The 22,237-nt window shown below is 41.5% G+C and overlaps 1 protein-coding gene across 1 annotated transcript in view; it reads left to right on the forward strand.

Moving 5' to 3' along the window:
* The window catches only part of LOC310963119 (rho guanine nucleotide exchange factor 4-like), a 43,004-nt gene that overhangs the window by 15,132 nt on the left and 5,635 nt on the right, over positions 1-22,237 (forward strand). The window contains exons 2-9 of the mRNA XM_083935795.1: positions 2,839-3,018; positions 3,170-3,370; positions 11,028-11,207; positions 11,531-11,763; positions 12,891-13,020; positions 13,266-13,397; positions 15,109-15,352; positions 17,634-17,711. Of these exons, the coding sequence (XP_083791921.1) occupies positions 2,893-3,018; positions 3,170-3,370; positions 11,028-11,207; positions 11,531-11,763; positions 12,891-13,020; positions 13,266-13,397; positions 15,109-15,352; positions 17,634-17,711 (1,324 nt within the window). The 5' untranslated portion in view covers positions 2,839-2,892. The remainder of the gene's footprint in view (positions 1-2,838; positions 3,019-3,169; positions 3,371-11,027; positions 11,208-11,530; positions 11,764-12,890; positions 13,021-13,265; positions 13,398-15,108; positions 15,353-17,633; positions 17,712-22,237) is intronic.

Genomic DNA, 22,237 nt, shown 5'->3' on the forward strand with positions numbered 1-22,237 from the left:
AATTAGCTACATATTTCAATTTAAATGGATTTTGGTATATAACTTAATCAATAAATAGACACAAAAATTAGTTTAAACAACAAAATGTGTTTATTTTTTATCAGTGAGCACTAACTTTTTGTAAACTTTTTCGTCTTTAACACATTTGTTTTGGTTTATAAAAAAATAAAACAGTGCTTAGTACGGTATATTCAAGATTACTGGAACCCTAACATTGCAAAAGTATTTAGAATAATATCCTTGGCATAAAATAAACAGTTTAACATAGAGTGCTTTTTCTCCCATGTCTTCAAAAACACAGAAACAAAAAGGATCCATCAACTAATGGCAATCCCTCCTAGGAGCGTTGTCTGTGCTAACGTTAGCTGCAGCATGTTCAGCGTTGGGGTGGAGTGGAGGCTGAAGAGCTCCGGTGGGAGGGAGGCTTTCTTGCCCAATTTGCACACAGCTGTGCTCTTGTCCATGTTACCACTTGGTCGTTTTTTAGAACTCAAATGTCCGTCCAGCAACCCAGCCACAACTCATCTGCTTCTCATCGGTTTCATTTCTCTCCTCCGTGTTAGTATTACGGGCCGGGCAAGAACATGTGCAATTATTTTCATTGTTTTTTGTTGCAATATTTTTTCTGTAATTAATTAATTGTAATTAACACGTTAAAGTCCCAGCCCTGATAAAAACAAAGATGGAATCGGTTTCAAAGCCGAACGCCACAGCTGCCGGTGAACCACTTCACCTGAGTGAGCTGGTGTGTCACATTTGTTGTAAAACAGTAGCAACTAAACGCGCCAATGTGTTAAAATAGAGAGTCCATTTTATTTATTGTTTTTGGTTGTTGTTTTTTATTTTTTTTTCAGGTTTTAGTGTTAAATATTCTTTAGAAATATGCGTTTATTGATCTTTGAAAGATTGTACTTACGCAGTTAAAAATGGTCTCAAAACGGCAAATTTATCACTTCTTGCAATCATATCTGGGACAATTTATCGCCCAGCAAAATTTGTTATCACTTTTTCAAAACCATACTCAAAAATCAAATTACCAAAAGAAAATGGGGTTGATGATGATATCTACATTTCTGCCATACATTTGTAGTCTCCAAGCCCAGGCTGATAACCTCACTATGACATCAAGTGTTATTTCCCCAGACCAGACAAAGCTACCCAGAGCCACTATGAGGTTCACATTTGTAGCTTTTAGTGACATGTCTCAAAACCTATTGGATGGGTTGGCATGACATGTGTTTATACTCAAGATGTATTGTAAAATGCTGTAAGTACATTCTTTGGGCAGTTAATGGGCGAACTGATCTTAGTAACATTAATGTTTTCCCGTTCCTGATGAGCAGATGGCCCCTGGCATGGCAGCTTCTGCCATACGTCTATGCATGTGTGTGTGTGAATGTGTTAATGTTAGCATGTGCTGTAAAGCACTGTGAGTGGTGAGTAGACTAAAATAATGTTATATAAATGCAGTCCATTTGCCATTTAATAACTTTGGTGATCCTTTGAATTTTCATCAGATCAAGATTTTTGTTTGTAAAAAACATTTCCATCAGCCTCAACTGTACTTTGTCTTTAGTACGAATTATCATGTGCTAGCAGTCCTAGCGTCCTCACATAATAAATTGAATAAAATAATGATGATGTTGGTTAGGGGTTGAACGTTTTCTTTTTAAAAATCCGTCCCGTTCGTTATGCATGTCACGGTTCAGTACAAGTGTGTACCGTACGGTTTATGAGGTGCAACGTAGCGTAAGCCTTCATGACCACCGTCCTTTCTCGTATCCGTCTCAGCGCTACATCTCTGCGCGTCAAATCCCAGAGACTTGCTCCACGCGCTCCCTGTAGGCACACAGCCACAACGCAACGCACGCTCCCGCTACGCTCTTCATCATGGGTTTCTGAATCCTCTTGGCAACAGCTCGCTAAGCTAATTCAAAAGTGTTTATTTTCTTACCTAGAAGGCAAACAATTGTTTACCTTTTTGCCAACTAAATATATAAATGCGTAAATGTAGCAATGTGTCTCCTACTGTTTCAAAATGTCACTTCACTTTGATTTAAGTTTTTTACAGTAATCCCTGAACAAGTTGCCTCATTATTTCAGTTTTTGCATGATTGCATGACATGTCCTTAAGAATATCTGATTAAAATGTTTTTTTTTTTAATTATTAGGCTACAGATCTGATACATGGTTATTTTAGCATCCAAAAGAAATAGAAAAAACAACCGAAAAACCGTGACCCGAAAACCGGGATATGAACCGAACAGTGGATTTTGTGAACCGTTCCACCCCTAATGTTGGTATTCAGCTTATTTTCCCTGATCAAAAGTCATTCCTATGTAATGCTGTCATTAAGCCAACTCCTCAGGGTCAGATGCCAGACGACCTTACACCTTCACTTGTTGGAATCAAACCCAAAGAATTTCTCAACCTGTGGGAAACCATGGCAGATGAAAGATAACTGCTTGAACATTTAAAGAATGTATTGCGTTAGGGCTGGGTGTTATGTCCAAAATCTTTTATCAAGATACAGGTCATTTTATATCTCAATAACAACATAGTAAATTTGTGAAATTCATAAATAGATAGTCTATATGAAATAACCAAATGGTAAAGCATTTACTCCTGTGTAAATTACATACTTGTTTCATGATATATGATTTCATCACAATAAGATTCCATCATTTTGAGAATTTTACATCAGTAGACCCCATCCTTATTATTTTAGTGGCTAGTTGATGTTTATTTTATGTCATAAAGGGTTAGGGTGCCCCTGTTGCAACCATGACATGAATGCACATGTTGAGCTGTGATCCTTCTGTGGTACTTCCTCTGCAGCTGATCAGTGATGGCAGCGTGGTGTATGCTGAGGCCCTCTGGGACCACGTCACCATGGACGACCAGGAGCTGGGCTTCAAGGCCGGTGATGTCATTAGGGTAGTAGATGCCACCAACAAGGAGTGGTGGTGGGGTCGCATCATGGACAGCGAGGGCTGGTTCCCTGCCAGCTTTGTGCGGGTGAGAAAAACTCTGGAAGAGACAGAAATGACTGTCCAAACAGCTTTAAATTTCACAGCTTGTGTAATGACTGCAGCGCTGCAATACTCATAGCTGGTTAATATGAAATCAGAATTTTTCCTAGGGCTATAATAGCTCCTTGTGTCCTCAGTTGCGTGTGAACCAGGATGAGCCAATGGAGGACTATCTGGTCCACCTGGAGGAGGCTCAGGCTGGAGAGGAGAACCGGGCAGATCTGGGCTTGTTACTGGGACCTGGTTTACCCTGCAAAGAACAGATGAGGACCAATGTCATTAACGAGATCATAAGCACAGAGAGGGACTACATCAAGCACCTGAAAGACATCTGTGAGGTCTGGATTAGATCATGATGATGTTATGTAAAACATGTCAAGTCTAGTTCTGGTGACTTTTCCCTGAGTCTGCCAGACTGTCTCCCCTGAATACTGGCTAACAATTCACATTTCACAGGCTTACTGCCTAACAAACATAATCATTCTTTTATTCAAATCTTTATTTCAAGCAAAAATGTTGAAATAACAAAATAAAAAAAGACAATAACAGTAACAACTAGGATAATAATGCAGATATGATTAATACTCATTATGACACTGGCTATACAAGTGATGTGAAAAGTAACAGTTATTTAAGTGATATCTTACATGTAAAAAACAAGAAGGAGGAACACTTATTAAATCCTACCCCTTCCCCGCTACTCATAAATGAGTTCATACATTTTCTCTTAAGCATATACATACTAGGGGTGGAACGGTTTATTAAAAAAATCGGTCCCGTTCGGTACGCTTGTCACGGTTCCGGACACGTTTTTACCGTTCAGTTTATGAAGTGCAATGTAGCGTAAACCTTGCGCCATATTAATATGATTGTATACCACATACTGCACTTTATTTCCAAGTGGAAAAACAAATGTTTCTATTAAGAACTGACAATCAGGGAATGAAAACATTTTATTTTGTGTTCATTTTAAAGAAAGGAAAGTCTAGTGCTGGTTGAGTTTATTCTTCACTTCATGTTGATGCCCTTTGCCTGTAATGTGACCATAAAAATAGGAAAGTTAAAATATTTTTAGGCAGAGCTTTAAGAGCCATTTCCCTCTTTCTACTTTAGAGGATACATGTAGCCCTTTTGTCAGAGATACATGTAGCCCAGGGCTATACAATTGGTGGCCCCCGGGCTGGACACGGCCCGCGAGGGAATATTTACTGGCCCTTTGAGTAGAAGCCTAAGGGAAAAAGTAATTCATGGCAGCTGTCCTTTCTCATATCCATTTCAGCACTACCGTCTCAGTGCATCAAATACCAGCACCTGCACCGCCACCGCCACAACCCTACGCACGCTCCCGCTACGCTCTTCGTAGTGGGTTTCTGAAACCTCTTGGCAGCAGCTCTCTAAGCTCCCCTCTGTTGTTGTTCTAAATCGTTTCAGTCTGGTTAAATCTGTGATTAAATCACCAGCGCAATGTCTCTTTCCACTCTGAAAAAAAAGGTTGTCACAGAAAACCGCCATTTCACCAGAGAATGGACAGAGAAGTTTTTGTTTCTGTCTCTGTGAAGCCTGTGTTTACTCTGCAGCCATATCGGTGTGTAAAGAGGATAGGTTGATAAGGCATTTTCAGAAAAATCATGCTACTCCGCAATTATGTTACGTTCATTTTTTGTTTCATATGTACTTGTAAGCCTGCAGGTAAAGTAACTAGTAACTGAAGTAATCAGATAAATGCAGAGTAAAAAGAGGAATATTTCCACTGATTTGTAGTGGAGTAGAAGTATAAAGCAGCATGTGAATAAAATATTCAATTAAAGGACAAGAGCCTCAAACTTTTACTTTAGTCCAATAATTGAGTGAAAACCTCTGGTCAAAAGGCTTTTTCATTTAATAAGGATTGTTTAAGTGTTTATATTCTTACCTAGAAGGCAAACAATTGTTTACTTTTTTGCCAAATAAATATATAAATGCGTAAATGCAGCAATGTCTCTCCTACTGTTTCAAAATCTCACTTCACTTTAGATTAAGATAGTTAAAGTAATCCCTAAGTAAGCTGCCTCATTATTTCAGTTTTTGCATGATTGCATGACATGTCCTTAAGAATATATGATTAAAAAATAATCTAATTATTAGGCTATGGATCTGATACATGGTATATTTAGAATCTAAAAGAAATAGAATAAAAACAACCCTACTGCACCGAAATTACGTACATATGCAAATGTATACATGCATATAAACATACATACACGACATATCTGTATACGAACATACGCACATCCAACACCCTGTGCCGCTAAACTTAACCAAACACAACTCTTCCTCATTCTTCCGTAGTTTGAAATACACACACTCTTCATAGTTGTACAAACTCAATGTTTCTTTAAATTAATCTTTCCTATCAAATAATAACCACCCTATCTGTCAAAGAACATTACGACAGTTGTAACTGGTGTCACATTTCCACCCTGCACTGTAAACTGTGGAAAACAGAAAGTTGGACACCATTTACTAGTGATGTCCAAATGAAACTTCATGAAGCATTAGTTGTATTTGTTGAGCCCACTAGATGGAGCCTTTGGTTTAAAGAGAAAGGCTCAATGAATGGTGATTCAGTGTGTTTTCATCCCTTTGTTGGACAGAGAGCTCCATCTAGTGGAAAATAAAGAAAATGCTTCAGGAAGCTTAATTTGGACATCATTACCAGATTACTATTGTTGTATGACTTCTAGCCCCCTTGTATTCTGTATTGTATATCTATCTTATTTTATGTATGGCCTACCTTGCTGTTAAACCAATTGTCCTCCGGGGGACAAAAATAAAGTTGAAAGTTGTAAACAATGAAGAGAGGCTTTGTCAGAAAAAGCTTGGCAATACTGGGGTCCGTTTCACAAAGCAGGTTCAACAAACTCTGAGTCTAACCCTGAACTCTGAGTTGATCTACTCTGAGATAGGAAACTCTGAGTTTTTGGTTCCAGAACAGCAGATTTGCATTAGGTTGATCAACTTAGAGTAGTTTGACCTGGAGTTAAGCCACAAGTAAAAAAAAGACAGAGCCCTGATTCGACGAGTCACCATAGCAACGGGGAAGCAGAGGGCTACACTACAACTGCAACTGTAAATATTAATGCGCTCATACGGAGAGTTTGAGCAGGTTTTTCGCCGAAAGTGTAACACCGCTGCAGCAGCCAAAGAGAGGGAGACGGCGTTGGAGAACATTGCTGCTCGGGTCAGTGCGTAAGTTTAAATGTAGTCCTGTTGCAATCACAGTAATATCACAGGGGAAACTGCTTGAGTGGTAGCCTATTAATTTATTTAATTTAGGTGCATTCCCACGGGGGAGAAGCGCACTTGGTAGCAGCTTAAGATGAAACATAAAAACATTGTTCCAACAGGTAAAACATCGGCACAATCTCATGGTGACGCCTCATTTTGAGCAGGTTTTACATTGTAAAGTAAATATTACCGTAAGTGGCTGTTTTATATGTTGTATAAAAAACTCCCATTTGCAAAAAACGCAGCGCAACACACAATATCTGCTGGGATGTGAGAGCATGACTTTGGTTGTTAATGTTGGAAATGTAAGGACGATGAGGTTGTGTATGTAAATGATGGACTGTGACATGAAACAGTGTTGTGCCGTATTCAGCACCCCTGCCATGAAATGCACCCCTCGCATTATAGGTGATATTCTGGATCAGAAGGCTGTATAGGAGTAGTTTATATACCGGTAACCCAATTAAAAGCACACACTTTTGAACCTATGAATTGCAAGAAAAGCTGGGATTATATTTAGGAAACGCTAAGTCAAATACATTCAAGTTGCTCAAAAGATCCATTTAATTAATTTTGTAATTATGGCTGCAGTATATTAAGGACTCTGAAAATCATCTCCCGACGAATATTTAATTCTCTGTGCAGTAATGCTGCACCTTCATCCACGGGATCGTTATCAAAAGGACATGCCATGGTAGTGAATTAGTCACCACCTAATATATCTTCTAATGTAGGCCTACTGACTGATTTTTATACGTTGTATAAAAAAACTCCCGTTTGCAAAAAAACGCAGCGCAACACGCAATATCTGTTGTGATATGAAATGGTACCACTCAAAAAGAGAATTGCCTGGAAATGCAAGAACATCTATAATCAATAGTTTGATTAATCATCTCCCGACAAATATTTAATTCTCTGTGCAGTAATGCTGCAACTTCATCCACGGGATCGTTATCAAAAGGACATGCCATGGTAGTGAAATAGTCGCCACCTAATATAACTTCTAATGACTGATTTTTGCAATGATTTTTTAAAAAAACAGAAGGAACTATACTACGCCAAAACTCGCCTGCTGACTTAATGAATGAGGAAATGCCGTGTGTGGCTGAAAGAGGGCGGAGACAGAGAGAAACTCAAGGTTTTCTGAGAAAAACCTGGTCTCGACCAGGTTAGTTTCAGAGAGCATGTTACCATGGTAACTGACTGAGAGGTTAAGTTACCTCTCTTTGTGAAACAGGCTAGAGTTACCCTTCTCTCTGGTTTGAGTTACCTCCCTATGTGAAACTGAAAACTCAGAGTTTCCCTCATTTCAGGGTAAACAGACTCAGAGTTTCCACTAAACCTGCTTTGTGAAACGGACCCCTGGTCAAGCTTAGATTGCTTAGCCTAGGTTTTGACAGTTGTTATGAATTGACTATCAACACAGTAAATGGATGGGGTTTTGAAGGCAACAAGCTGTCATAATATAAGCTCTTATGATGCACACAGATGTGATACCATGTTGTTGGGACACCTTGAGTACAGTATTACTTACATAAATGTAGGTTTATTTGTTATGTATGAAATTATTCAATTCAAAAGTCAACATAAAGCTCAGCATGAATGTTCTGGTTGTGGTGAGGTTGGCTCACTTGTGCACTTGGTATGGGATTTGTCTTAGCTTAGGTTAGGCTTTGTTGTCGCCAAGGGGATAATCGTTTTCACACAAGGCAGTTATTTTTTTCATGGCAGCATACATTTTAAAAGGGCAAACACATGGGCATCATATACAGATAACACACTTGATGTGAAAAGTGTCTGATGTAACTGATTTACTGCCATCCATAAACATATAGATTTCATGACCATAAGTGAGGGTAGGAACGAAGATTGACCGGTAGATCGAGAGCTTTGCCTTCCAGCTCAGCTCTCTTTTCGTCACGGTGCGGTAGAGCGACTGCAAGACTGCCCCCGCTGCTCCGATTCTCACCGTCCATCGTCCCCTCACTCGTGAACAAGATCCCGAGGTAAATTAACTCCTTCACTTGGGGTAAGGACTCATTCCCTACCTGGAGTAAGCAATCCACCTGTTTCCTGCTGAGAGCCATGGCCTCAGATTTAGAGGTGCTGATCCTCATCCGAGCTGTTTCACTCGGCTGTGAACCGGTCCAATGAGTGCTGAAGGTCACTGACCGGTGATGCCATCAGGACCACATCATCTGCAAAAAGCAGAGACGAGATCCTCAGCCCACCGAACTGCAACCCCTCCCCACCACGACTAAGCCTCGATATCATATCCTGTCCATGAAAATCACAAACAGGATTGGCGACAAAGCGCACCCCTTGCAGAGGCCAACCCCCACCGAGAACGAATCTGACTTACTTACTCTCACTTTGGGTGTACACAGATTGGATGGCCAACAGAAGTGACCCCCTCACCCCATACTCCCGCAGCACCTCCCACAGTATCTCCCGGGGGACCCGGTCATATGCCTTCTCCAGATCCACAATGCACATGTAAGCTGGATGGGCATACTCCCAGACCCATCCAGGATCCTTGCGGAAGTGAAGAGCTGGTCCATTGTTCCACGACCAGGACGGAATCCGCATTGTTCCTCTTCAATCTGAGGTTCGACTATAGGACAAACCCTCCTTTCCAGCACCTTGGAGTAGACTTTACCAGGGAGGCTCAGTAGTGTGATACCTCTGAAATTGGCACACACCCTCTGGTCCCCCTTTTTCAATAGGGGAAACACCACCCCGGTCTGCCACTCCCTTGGCACTGTCCCAGACTTCCACGTAATGTTGAAGAGACGTGTCAACCAAGACAGCCCCTCCAAACACAAAGCTTTCAGCATTTCTGGACGAATCTTATCAATCCCTGGGGCTTTGCCACTGTGGAGTTGTTTGACTACCTCAGTGACTTCCGCCAGAGATATTGACAATGATTCCCCATCAGCCTCCAGCTATGCCTCTACAAAGAGGGCGTGTAAGTCGGATTGAGGACTTCCTGAAAGGGCTCCTTCCACCGGAGGATAAACCTCATCGGTTGAGGTCACCAGAGTCCCGCCCTTACTGTAAACAATTTGGACTGTTCCCTGTTTCCCCCTGCCGAGGTGTCGAATGGTTTTCCAGAAGCACCTCTGTGCTGCCTGAAAGTCCTTCTCCATGACTTCTCTGAACTCCTCCCACACCCGCTGCTTTGCCTCTGACACAGCAGAGGCTGCAGCCCTTCTGGCCTGCCGGTACCTTGTAACTGCCTCCGGAGTCCTCTGGGATAACATATCCCGGAAGGCCTCCTTCATCAGTCGGACAGCTTCCCTGACAACCGGTGTCCACCACAGTGTTCGAGGGTTACCGCCCCTTGAGGCACCTAAGACCTTGAGGCCACAGCTCACCGCTGCAGCTTCAGCAATGGAAGCTTTGAACATTGCCCCCTCCGGTTCGATGCCCCCAACCTCCACAGGGATGCCAGAAAAGCTCCGCCGGAGGTGTGAGTTGAAGATCTTTCGGACAGGGGCCTGCTCCAGACGTTTCCTGTTTACCCGCACTACTCATTTGGGCTTATCTGGTGTGTCCAGAATCTTCCCCATCCTCTGACCCAACTCATCACCAGATGGTGATCAGTTGACAGCTCTGCCTCTCTCTTCACTCTAGAGTCCAAAACATACAGCCTCAGATCAGATGATACAATCACTAAATCGATCATCGACCTTTGGCCTAGGGTGCTCTGGTAACACGTAAACTTATGTTCGAACATGTTGTTAGTTATAGACAATCCGTGACTAGCACAGAATTTAGATCGGGGCGGCCTTTCCACCCAATCACGCCTCTCCAGGTGTCTCCATCATTGCCCACATGGGCGTTGAAGTCTCCCAGCAGAACTATGGAGTCCCCTACTGGAGCCCGATGCAGGACTCCATTCAGGGTCTCCAAGAAGGCCGAATACTCTGAACTGCTGTTCGGTGCATATGCACAAACAACAGTCAGAATTTTCCCCCCTACCACCCGCAGGCGTAAGGAGGCTACCCTCTCGTCCACCGGGGTTTGTGAATATCCCCACACCCGCCTGGCGCCTCACACCCTGGGCAACTCCAGAGAAGAATATGGTCCAACCCCTATCCAGTAGTACCGTTCCAGAACTCCACCTCCCGCACAAGCTCTGGCTCCTTCCCCCACAGAGAGGTGACATTTCATGTCCCCAGAGCCAGCCTCTGGGGACAGATCCCGGCTGGGCACAGCCGGGATCTGTGGCAAACCCGGCCACCAGGCGCTCGCCTGCGAGCCCTCCGTCTGGGCCTGGCTCCAGACAGGGGCCCCGGGCTTCCTCCGGGCAGGGTCTCTCTTCTTCTTCCTTGTTTTTCCATTGAGTCTTTGCTAACCATTCTGAGTCTGGCCCCTCGCCCGAGACCACTCTGCCATGGGAGACCCTACCAGGAGCACTAGGCTCCAGACAACACAGCCCTCGGGTTCACAGAGACACACAAACCTCTCCACCACGATAAGGTGATGGTTCCAGGAGAGGAATCGCTGTAATTGTCAGTAAAACAAATCTTTATGAAGTGGAAAATCCTTAATATCAGTGGAGCAAGGCTCATATTCTATCCAACAATATTATTTTTGTGTTAATGTATGTATTGTGTGTGATGGATGTTTGAACATATGTGTTTTGTTGTATATGTCATGTTTTGTTAACCATTGTTAAAAAGTCTGTGCAGCATGTTCTGATCCTTTTTCTGTTTCTCTCAGGGTTACATCAAACAGTGCCGCAAGCGGACAGACATGTTCACTGAAGAGCAGCTTCGTACCATCTTTGGCAATATTGAAGAGATCTACCGATTCCAGAGAAATTTCCTGAAACGCCTGGAGAAGAAATTCAACAATGAGCAGCCGCACCTAAGTGAGATCGGATGCTGCTTCCTCGAATACGTAAGCTGAGTCACAAAGTCATTTAAACAACTTGAAACCAGAAAACTTGCAGAAAGCCTATGAATTTCAGCAGTAGTATTTCACTATGATGCCATTAGAGAGGTGTTACTGTATGGACAAAATGCCACACTAAAGTTAGTCCACTTCACATTGCCTCTTTATTACACCTCTCACATTTCCCCTAAAACCCTCAAACTAATATTGGTTTATTTTGTGAACAATTTTCATACAGTAGTGTGTATACCTTTCTACTCCGGGTAAACCAGTCTACCATAATGGGTTTCTTGACTCTGATCCTTTCTCTTGTTGTCTTTTATGTGTAGCAAACAGATTTCCAGATCTATTCAGAGTATTGCAACAACCACCCCAATGCCTGCGTCCAGCTCTCTAAGCTCATGAAGGTCAACAAGTATGTGTTCTTCTTTGAGGCCTGCCGACTACTCCAGAAGATGATCGACATTTCCTTAGATGGCTTCCTGCTCACTCCAGTTCAGAAGATCTGCAAGTACCCGCTGCAGCTGGCTGAGCTGCTAAAATATACCAACCCACAGCATAGGTGACAGTTCTCTGCTAAAATCAACCCCCCGTAAAGAAAATACTCAAATTTTAAAAGTGTTAAAATATCGTCTCGTGTCATGAGCTTAGGCTCTTGTCACGCCCCTGATTCAGAATGTTTGGTATATATATATATATATATATTTTTTTTCCTGTAAGTGTCCTTTGTTTACGGATGGCATGCAGTCTTTAATGGCTGCTTTTCTGAATGTTCGTGCTGGTCAATAGTGAGTTAATTGTCCTGTGTGAGTCCGAGGTATGTGAAGCTGTCAACTGATTAAACTTAGTCTTTGTGGATGAGAGTTGGGGGCTGGGGTGATGTCATTTCTTTTGTTTTTGCTACATTGAGATGGAAGAAGTTATGTTTACAGTTGGATAGATGTGTAACAGTGTCATTGTCTATCTGGAAGATGTTTAGATGCAGTTGAGAGCTCTGCAAAAAAGCTAGTAGGTGGACTTTGAGTTAGGATTTCCCCCCTTTTTCCATTGTTTAGCATATAATAATAACAATATGTTAAATAAAGGCCATGAATATTCAAAACATGAAAAATGTATATGCCCACAGAATTCTTATTTTTTGTAAATATTGATTTCCAAATTAAGCTTCCTGAAGCATTTTCTTTATTTTCTGCGTCCACTAGATGGAGCTCTCTGTTCAACAAAGGGTTGAAACCACACTGAATCACCATTCATTGAGCCTTTGTCTTTAAACCAAGAGCTCCATCTAGTGAGCTCAACAAATACAACTAATGCTTCACATAACAGTGGCTCCTTGTTGGTAGGATTGTCTTCTCCATTAACTTATTTGTAAGATAAATAATAATAATTTATATATAAATTTTATATATTCTTACTGTCAACAAATTACATGAAAACTCCAAAACTCTCAGTCACAAACGTCTGTTAATCTGTTAATCCTCTTTGACTAGTTTATCCTGACTGTGGATAAACCAGTCTATGGCACGGAGAAAAAAGATATATTAGACTTTAGATACGCACACAGAATACATGTTAGTTATATATATTGTTGGTTTTGATCTTTTCATGGAATTTTTTGACTATAAGAAAAATCTTGGATCACCAGACTGATCCGTTTACACTAACTGCATGCCACTCTCCTAATTTCAGGGACTACACAGATGTGGAGGCGGCCTTAAACGCCATGAAGAATGTGGCCAGGCTGATCAACGAGAGGAAACGACGTCTTGAGAACATCGACAAGATCGCCCATTGGCAGAGCTCCATAGAGGACTGGGAGGTGTGTTCTGAAATGGTCTCTCACTGCACATTGTCCAATACAAAAGGCACATTGTACTAACACCTGTGTGTGTTTGTTTGTGTGTGTGTGTGTGTGTGTGTGTGTGTGTGTGTGTGTGTGTGTGTGTGTGTGTGTGTGTGTGTGTGTGTGTGTGTGTGTGTGTGTGTGTGTGTGTGTGTGTGTGTCTGTGTGTGTATGTGTCTGTCTGTGTGTCTGTGTGTCTGTGCCTGCGTGCGTGCGTGCAGGGAGAAGACGTCCTCAGCCGGAGCTCTGATCTCATATTTTCAGGGGAGTTGAGTAAGCTGTCCCAGCCTCAGGCCAAGAGTCAGCAGAGGATGTTCTTCCTCTTTGATCATCAGATGGTGTACTGCAAAAAGGTGCCTCAGAATTTCACACTGTATTTTATACTATTTTATGCTGATGACAGTATGCAGTAATGATCCTGGGGGGGACAGGTGGGACATGTCAGAAATGTGAGATAACATCAAAAAAATAATGTTTGACAAATATATATTTCTGACTCCACATTTATCTCTGCTCTCCTCCACTAAAACACAATTAACGGGGAGTTTCTTACACATATGCTGATAACCAGCAGGGTTTAAAAAAAGGGCTTCATATTTGATATTCATCCATATCAGTGAATCATGCATAAAGTAGTCCCATACACTGGGAGAAAAGGAAGACGGTGAGAAGAACTGGGGGTGAGTAGACATTAGATGACTCTTAAAGACCCTTAAAATGATGATTTACTAATATAACAGTTAAGTAAGCAGTGATACTCTGTTGGCTGTTTAGGACAAATAAACAAGAAAGATAAACATAATTGATTCCATGTGCAGTACTTTTTTAATGTTATGGTGAGACTCTACCAAGTTGTGATTTATGATGGCATGGTATGAGTTACATATGGGCAAAAAAAAGTTTATCCCCCAATCCTAACATCAGATCTGCACACCTGGACACATGTGACCCCTCCCAGGCTTGGTAGTCCCCAGCATGTAGTCCCAGCTGAATTCTGAATACTTCTCAGTAAAAAAGTCTTCCTTTTAACAATTAACACAATTTCCCATTTGCACACCTGTGTTGGTAAGTGCTAAAATGGGTAAAATGATGGACAAACATAAGCTAACCACAATAATAACTATCTGCTTTGTAGTACACTTCAAAATATCTTTTGAATTCAGAATATATGAATCTGCAGGTCACAGAAAAAACCCTTAAGAAGATGAGTTTTCCTATAACCGCATAACTTTAGTCTGGTTTAGTCGACCATCCAGCGTTATTGGAGCCTGAAAACGGGATCTTTTGAAACCAGTTTCCAGAGTGGGAAGATTTGACAACGCCCCCCCATGGCGTTGTCGTCTGAATGGAGAAACCTCATACTTTGTTAAACGATGCTGTCATCGCCCCACCTCAGACCTCTGACCCCGCAATGTCACATCAACAACAACAACAATGCTGCTGCGTGAGAGAGAAGAGACGGACCCATAGCCTGTTTACTGAACTGGACTCAGAGCCACATGCATGTGAATGAATTAGGCCGACCCCATGTACATTGTTACAAACTTGATTCTCCCGTGAAAGGGCGGTCAGGGAGTCATTCAGTGTTGTTGTGAGCCTATCTAGGGCCGTCATAAATTGAGGATTCTGTCCCTCAGTTCCAGTAGCTGACTCTGTCAGTAGGATCTCACCTCAACAATAATTACATTACATTTATATGTATTAGTTGTGTCCTTATTATCACTACAATATAAAATGAAATTAGACCTTAAATCTATATTTGACCTAACCCTTTAACCTTGGACCTTCTGGCCCCAGAGGGTCTTGGGGCCCAAGGCCAGTTGGCCACTTTGTCATTTTAGTAATCCAGCCATGACTGTGAGTCAAAACTACATATTTTGTATTACCCTATAATTTCATCAAAATCAAAAGAACTCTTCTCCAGTACACTATGCTTTATTCACCAAATGTTTAGGCTTTATTGCCTTTACCATTAGTCCTCTGTACATACCTCTGGCATGAAACACAAAAGTTCTTGCTGGATTACTTAATTCTTGGCTGTGTTTGCCATCCTTAACATTGCAGGACCTCTTGCGGCGGGACATGCTGTACTACAAGGGTCGGATGGACATGGACAACATGGAGGTGGTAGACGTGGAGGATGGGAAGGAGAAGGATTTCAACATCAGCGTGAAGAACGCCCTAAAGCTGCGGTCGCTAGCTGGTGATAAAGTCCACCTCCTGTGTGCCAAGAAGCCAGAGCAGAAAGAGCGCTGGCTTCGAGCCTTTGGTGACGAGAGGATTCAGGTCCAGCATGACCATGAGACAGGTCAGATATGTGCACAGTTCATGGTAAAAGAACTGCTCTTGAAGTTTGCCTTTTTATTCAAATAATACACAAAGCTGTGATCTTCTGACATTGGGCGTCATTCACAAATGTCTTGCTAAGTTTTTCCTTAAATTTGTTCTTAACAAATGTCCTTAGAAAAGACAGATTCATGGTGTGTTCTTAAGCCACTCAATTGGTCATACCTCAGTTACAATGATTAATCCTACTGGAGGTACTTCTAGAGGAAAAGCAGCAAGAGCTGTCACGTTTGGTAGTGACAGTAGTGGAAAATAAGTCATATGAACAAGACCCAGCCCTATGTGTTGCCCGTAGCCATTTAGCCAACCTGCAGCCCTTTGCTGAATGTCTCCCCCCTCTCTCTCACCCCATTTCCTATCTGTACTATATAACAAAATAAATAAATGCCCAAAAAATAATCTTTAAAAAAAAAAAATATATATATATATATATATATATATATATATATATATATATACATATTATGAATGGTAAAAAATATAAAAATGCAATAACCGTCTGTAATGTATATAAAAGTGTATGTATATTTTGTTCTTACCTAAGAACTAATCATAATAAGAAAACATTGGTGAATGTCTGAATTTTCATGACAACTGCATAGGTGGGTTTTAGGAAGAAATCTGTTCTTAAGAATGGTTGGTGAAACAGTTCCAATGTGTCCAGAACCTCTCAGCCAAGTCTCCTTCTCTGCAAACCACGGAGCTGTTTCCATAAACATGTGATCCACTTTATCCTTGTTGCTTGTCCCTCCACTATATCAGCAGGAATACTTAAATATCCTCACTTCCTCACAAAACTATTGTCATCAGGAACTGTTGCACTTCCAGCAGTAAATTGATTTCTATGACGCTGATCCAAAAAATAGACAAGCAGAATGTCAGCCAGGGTTTTGTCCTGAGCTGTTCAATAGTAATGATTGGTTAACTCATCCGGCTCTTTCACCTGGCCCCCTAAAATGACTCAAGAATCATGGATCTTTAGTGACCATTCAAATTTCTCCAAATTTTCTGCTGTTAAATGAGAAATTGCATCAAACACAAACATCTTGAAATGTTTACAATCCAACAACAACATAGAACTCTATATATGCTTCCAATATAACATGCAGCAACATGTTAATTTGTATCATCAAACGTCACCTGGTGGGCTGAGTGAGCCACAGGCAGTCTGAATCACAGATCAGGATACAGCCGGGTACATCCCCGAATCATACAGGAGACGGTGAATCAGCTGATTGACAGAGTCTGAGTCTCCAAGAGCCTGCTGCACCCGGAGATAGGAGCCACACTTCCTCAAATTATTAGCCCACCACTAATGGAACTGTTTTATAGCAATATTTAACTGTGCTTTGGGTAGAAGGCTACTACAAATAAAATGTTTAAAATCCATTCCTTAAATTTATCAAATTAACGTTATTGTAGCCTATTACTCGAGTGGTGAGAGCCGCCCGCTGGAGACAGAGACTCATTGCACAGCTGACTCTGCTCCTGCACGGCCCTGTCACTGTGAGTGGATCAGTGAAACTCACTCAATCACAAACTTGTGCACGGTTGAAGATAATATTCCCCTACAGCTCCACGGAGAGATGATTTGGTCAGACACTCGTTACATTTTTATTTGTCTTTTTAAAATAAATCTTTATTAAATATTTACGATACAAAACAATAACAATATGAAAAAAAATAATAAGTGTATATAAAAACATAAAAGCAGAGCCAGGCAGAGCCAGGGGGAATCAAATATATACATAAATCAATAGAACCAACAGAATTTTTATTTTTATTAATGTCAGTAGTTGGAATCAGTGGACTAGGAACAAGTTTCATTAGCGATCTTGTGAATTTGACTCAAGTGACTCGCACAATCCAGATCATATTGAGTGACTCAAACTAACCCGAGTCCTTAAAATTATCTGGGTTGACCATCACTACTTTTAAATGATCTGGCTACTTCACGCTGATATTAGGAATTAAGAGGAATTAGTGCTTTGGACTGATGTTGAGTCCTGCACACTTCCAACTATTAAATTCTTGTTGTTATAGGTAGAATATGGACAGGCTGTTGGACCCACCTTTTGTGAACAAGTTATTGAGAAAAGCTTTGCAGTACAGACAGAGGACAGAGGTGACATGCTGCACAGCTTATCAAGCCCCTTGAAGCAAATGTGTGATGAGTGATATTGGGCTGTATAAATAGAATTGACATGACTTCATAGTGATACTTTTTCCTTTTTACCTTTCAGGATTCTGTCTCACAGAGGTCCAGAAGAAACAGGCCATGCTCAATGCCTGCAAAAGCCATTCGCCTGGGAAACCCAAAGGTATCGTGTTTATAGCCATTGATCTAAATGCTAATGCTGTCCTGTAAATAGTTTTCTAATCAACAATCTCATCTCATCTAATCTCATCTTCATCCGCTTATCCGGGGTCGGGTCGCGGGGGCAGCAGCTTTAGCAGGGGACCCCAAACTTCCCTTTCCCGGGCCACATTAACCAGCTCTAACTGGGGGGGATCCCGAGGCGTTCCCAGGCCAGTGTGGAGATATAATCTCTCCACCTAGTCCTGGGTCTTCCCCGAGGCCTCCTCCCAGCTGGACGTGCCTGGAACACCTCCCTAGGGAGGCGCCCAGGGGGCATCCTTACTAGATGCCCGAACCACCTCAACTGGCTCCTTTCAACGCTAAGGAGCAGCGGCTCTACTCCGAGTTCCTCACGGATGGCTGAACTTCTCACCCTATCTCTAAGGGAGACTCCAGCCACCCTCCTGAGAAAACCCATTTCGGCCGCTTGTACCCGCGACCTGGTTCTTTCGGTCATGACCCAACTTTCATGACCATAGGTGAGGGTAGGAAAGAAGATTGACTGGTAGATCGAGAGCTTTGCCTTCCGGCTCAGCTCTCTTTTCGTCACAACGGTGCGGTAGAGCGACTGCAACACCGCCCCCGCTGCTCCGATTCTCCGGCCAAACTCACGCTCCATCGTCCCCTCACTCGTGAACATGATCCCGAGGTACTTGAACTCCTTCACTTGGGGTAAGGACTCAATCAACAATATTTATAACAATTTCTGATCAACCCATATCAATTGCATGCTTAAAATAACATACTGGTTAAAGCCCTGCTCATTTCAAGACAACCCGACTCGCTTCCGGGTAAAATCCCATCCCCTTCCGGGTTAGGCCCTGCTCACTACGGATATGGATAATTCATATGGTAAACAGAAACATATACAGATAATGCTGGACTCGCTCTACCCTATTAACAATCACACATTAAATTTAGTAGTGTAGGAGCAGGAGTGTAGTAGTCTCAGAGTAGTGTTTGTATCAGTGTAGACTTTACATCTTCTTGTCCATAGTTTATTTTCCTTTTGTCAGAGAATATAGTAGCCCTCAGTTCATCTTAAATCTCAGTGTAATATCAGTCCGAAGAGGTCTTCCTTTCTCCCTTGGCTTGGACTTGGGTCACCTCACTATGAATGATACATAAGCACAGATCTATAATGCATACAGCAGCACTTTTGTTTGATTGAAATTGGATGTCAACATGACCTGTATTCTTCAAGCATCTCACAATCACTTCAGGAATCACAGCAAAGGTTTGACAAGGGTGACCAATACTCATCCTCCTTCACAGGATTCCTACACATTCTCTCTTAACAGAGGAATCTCCAATACAAATACATGTCAACATTCCATTTGCTTCTACTTTTCTGTTCTTTGATTGGTAGTGAGTAACCGTGAATAAAGCTTCACACTTTTTCTCACTGAAATAGGACAGAAGAAGACATACTATATTAATCCCTGGTAGAATTAATATAGTATGTTTATAGTATTTCTGTTGTTTACATATTACACACACACAGCAATTGAAAACAAAATTTGTGTCCACTGATTGTATGGAGACATCATCTTCCTAGGCTAGGATGAGACTGAGCTATAGAAGTTGTTGTGAGTCAACAACTCGTAAATCTGTTTGTCTGGAACAAATTGAAAATGGCGATTTTCAACAGAATAAGCCTGAATAATGAAGTGACAACGAGATGGCAATTCAATCTGATTATCAGGCTAAAGGGAAATGATCCTGCCCTTTTCTGGTAGGCCTAGCTTAAGTCAGTAATTTTCTGTAAAATATAATATTTGTTTTTCATATTTGCTTAAACTGTCACTATATCCTGACAGCACAATGTGACAGTTGATCTGTGAAAAACTCCCATCGCTCTAGCTCTCTCTGTGTGCTGCTCCTGGCATCTGCTGGATTCCACTGCTCCCAATGAAAAACCAAATATCAGAGCCGAGAAATCTCTGACCCAGTATCAATGACTGCTCCGAAGTCCGATCCCAGTATGAAACTAGGCAGTGCTGTTCAAATATGAATGAAGCATTTTTCATTGTGCGCAGTGGAATGAAAAATGTATCTCTAGATAGATAGATAGATAGATAGATAGATAGATACTGAATATGATACAATTCAATAGAATAAAAATAAGATGAAATAAAAATAAAAATATCTGGGTATAAGAAATAAGTAGAAACACAGAACGGAACATGGGCACTTAGACATAAGCACGAGATAAAGCAAGATAAATGAATAAATGAATGTATATGTACGGTATATGTACATGCAATATACAATATAATATATGATATGATATGTATGGGATATGTAGTATGGGTATAATATACATACTGATATCAAAAATACTAAACTATGAATATGTGGACAGAGAATCTGCAAGAATGCAATGTGCAAGAATTTACAGATCTGATTTAGTCCAGGTGGGTGATTGAGGCTCTGACAGAGGTATATGAATTGAAAAGTCTTATTGCCATGGGTAGGAACGATTCCTGTAACATTCCTTAGGGCAGCGGGGTTGGATCAGTTGCCATTAGAAGCGCACAGAGAGGGCTCTGCAAGCACACAGGATTTACTTCACAGTTTGACTGTGACTGTGTGTTACAGTTGCTGTGGCAACATTTGTTCCATTACATGAACTACGTATGACACCTCCCCGCTTTTAAGTTATTATCAATAACATAGTGCAATTTGATCTATAAAAAACAAAAACAGTAATAGCCAGAAAATATTTCATATTCAAACATAACATGTATCCTTAGCATGTCACAAATTCTATTTCTATAATAAACACATTTACCCTGAAAACATTTCCCTTCTATCTAAGGTAATCCACACAAGATGTCATAAATTGTAATAATAATAATGATAATAATAATAATAATAATAATAATAATAATAATAATCATACATATCAAACTTGAAATGCTATTTACTTAACTCAACTTTAAATTACTAATCAAATATTATTACATCAAACTTTATCAAGGCACTTTCACAATCACAAGATGATTTTCAGTTAACATACATATTTCGTTCTTTCTTTCTCCCTCTCCTGTTCCCCAATCCCCCCAAAGGCCATATGGTTGACACATCAGTGTCTGTCTACAGGACGAGCCTGCTGACTGGTCTGCACAGTCATCCAGCTCTGGTTTGATACTGTCCTGATGTTTGTGCAGGGGTGTGTGTGAGGGTTGTGACTTCCTTTGGACTAGAAGAAACAGTCTCTGGAGTGATAACTGTTGCTGGCTGGGAAATCAATCCTGTAATCTCAGCTGATGAGAGCAGGGTGTCTTGGGCAGGCTATGAAGACAGATCTGCCCAGAGATGGCAGTGGTTCCACTTCAACACTGCTCCTTGTGGTGTGTTGATGATGACCTTGGAGTCACACACTCTTTTGAAACAACTGCTGGTGTCACCCAGGCCTTTTCCTGATCCAACTTGGTGAGGACTGTGCCTCCAGGTCATAGTGGTGGAAGAGGTCTTGCTCCATGTCTGTGATTATAGTAGAAAGCTTGTTTTGTCTTCTCACCAGCATCTTTCTGTTTAACAGTCTTTCTGTTGGGCCATTTAGGTCGAAGATTCTTCTCTAAGAAGGGGAGTGTTGATCTGATCTTTTTCTCCATTAATAGTTCTGCTGGACTGACTCCTGTGGTGGCACAGGGAGTTGATCTGTAGAACATGAGGAGGAATAATTCTCGCAGTCTGTACTGCATGACCATTTCTTGGAGGATGGTGAGGACTAGACGTGATGTGCTTAAAGTCTAGCTGTCTTGGCAGCTTCTGAAATTCTGCACTGGAGAATTGAGGACCATTGTCACTCACCACCTCATCCGGGATCCCAAACCTTGCAAAGATTGCTCTGAGTCTCTGAATAACTTGAACACTTGTAATGGATGATAGATGCCTCAAGGCACCGTGAGTAATAATTTTATATTACTAGATAGTTGTTTTTGTGGCAGGATCATCACTGCGTCTCACAGCCATCGAGGGGAATTTATTGAATCAAGTTTTACACACTCACAGAGTTCCAAGATCCCCAAATCCAAATTCCTAAATTCCAAGTGTCTCTTAACAGAACTTCCCCTCTTATACAGATGTTCTTGTGCTGACAACATTTACACGCCCCATCAGGTCTTTCCAATACACACCCATACATTTACAATCAGTAGAGTCTACATTGTGTCCAGACGTCATCATGCCCAAATACAGTTATATTGTTTTCTAAACAGAATGTGTGCTTATCAGGCCTATGTCCCCAGAGCACTGTGACCTCGTCCTGTTATTTACCTTCTCAATCATGTTTTCTTCCACAAATTTTTCCTGGCACATGTACAGCTACTGGTTTGTACCTCATAAGCTGCACTAGGAGACACTGACATCTCAAGGGAACATTATCGAGGTTCTGGCTGTTGATGAGTGTCACCAATGGCTTATGATCAGTCTCAAGCCTGAATTCAGCTAGGCCACACAGATACTTATCAAACTTTTCAC

Source organism: Echiichthys vipera, assembly GCF_963691815.1.
Source record: "Echiichthys vipera genome assembly, chromosome: 21".
NCBI classification, from domain to species: Eukaryota; Metazoa; Chordata; class Actinopteri; order Perciformes; family Trachinidae; genus Echiichthys; species Echiichthys vipera.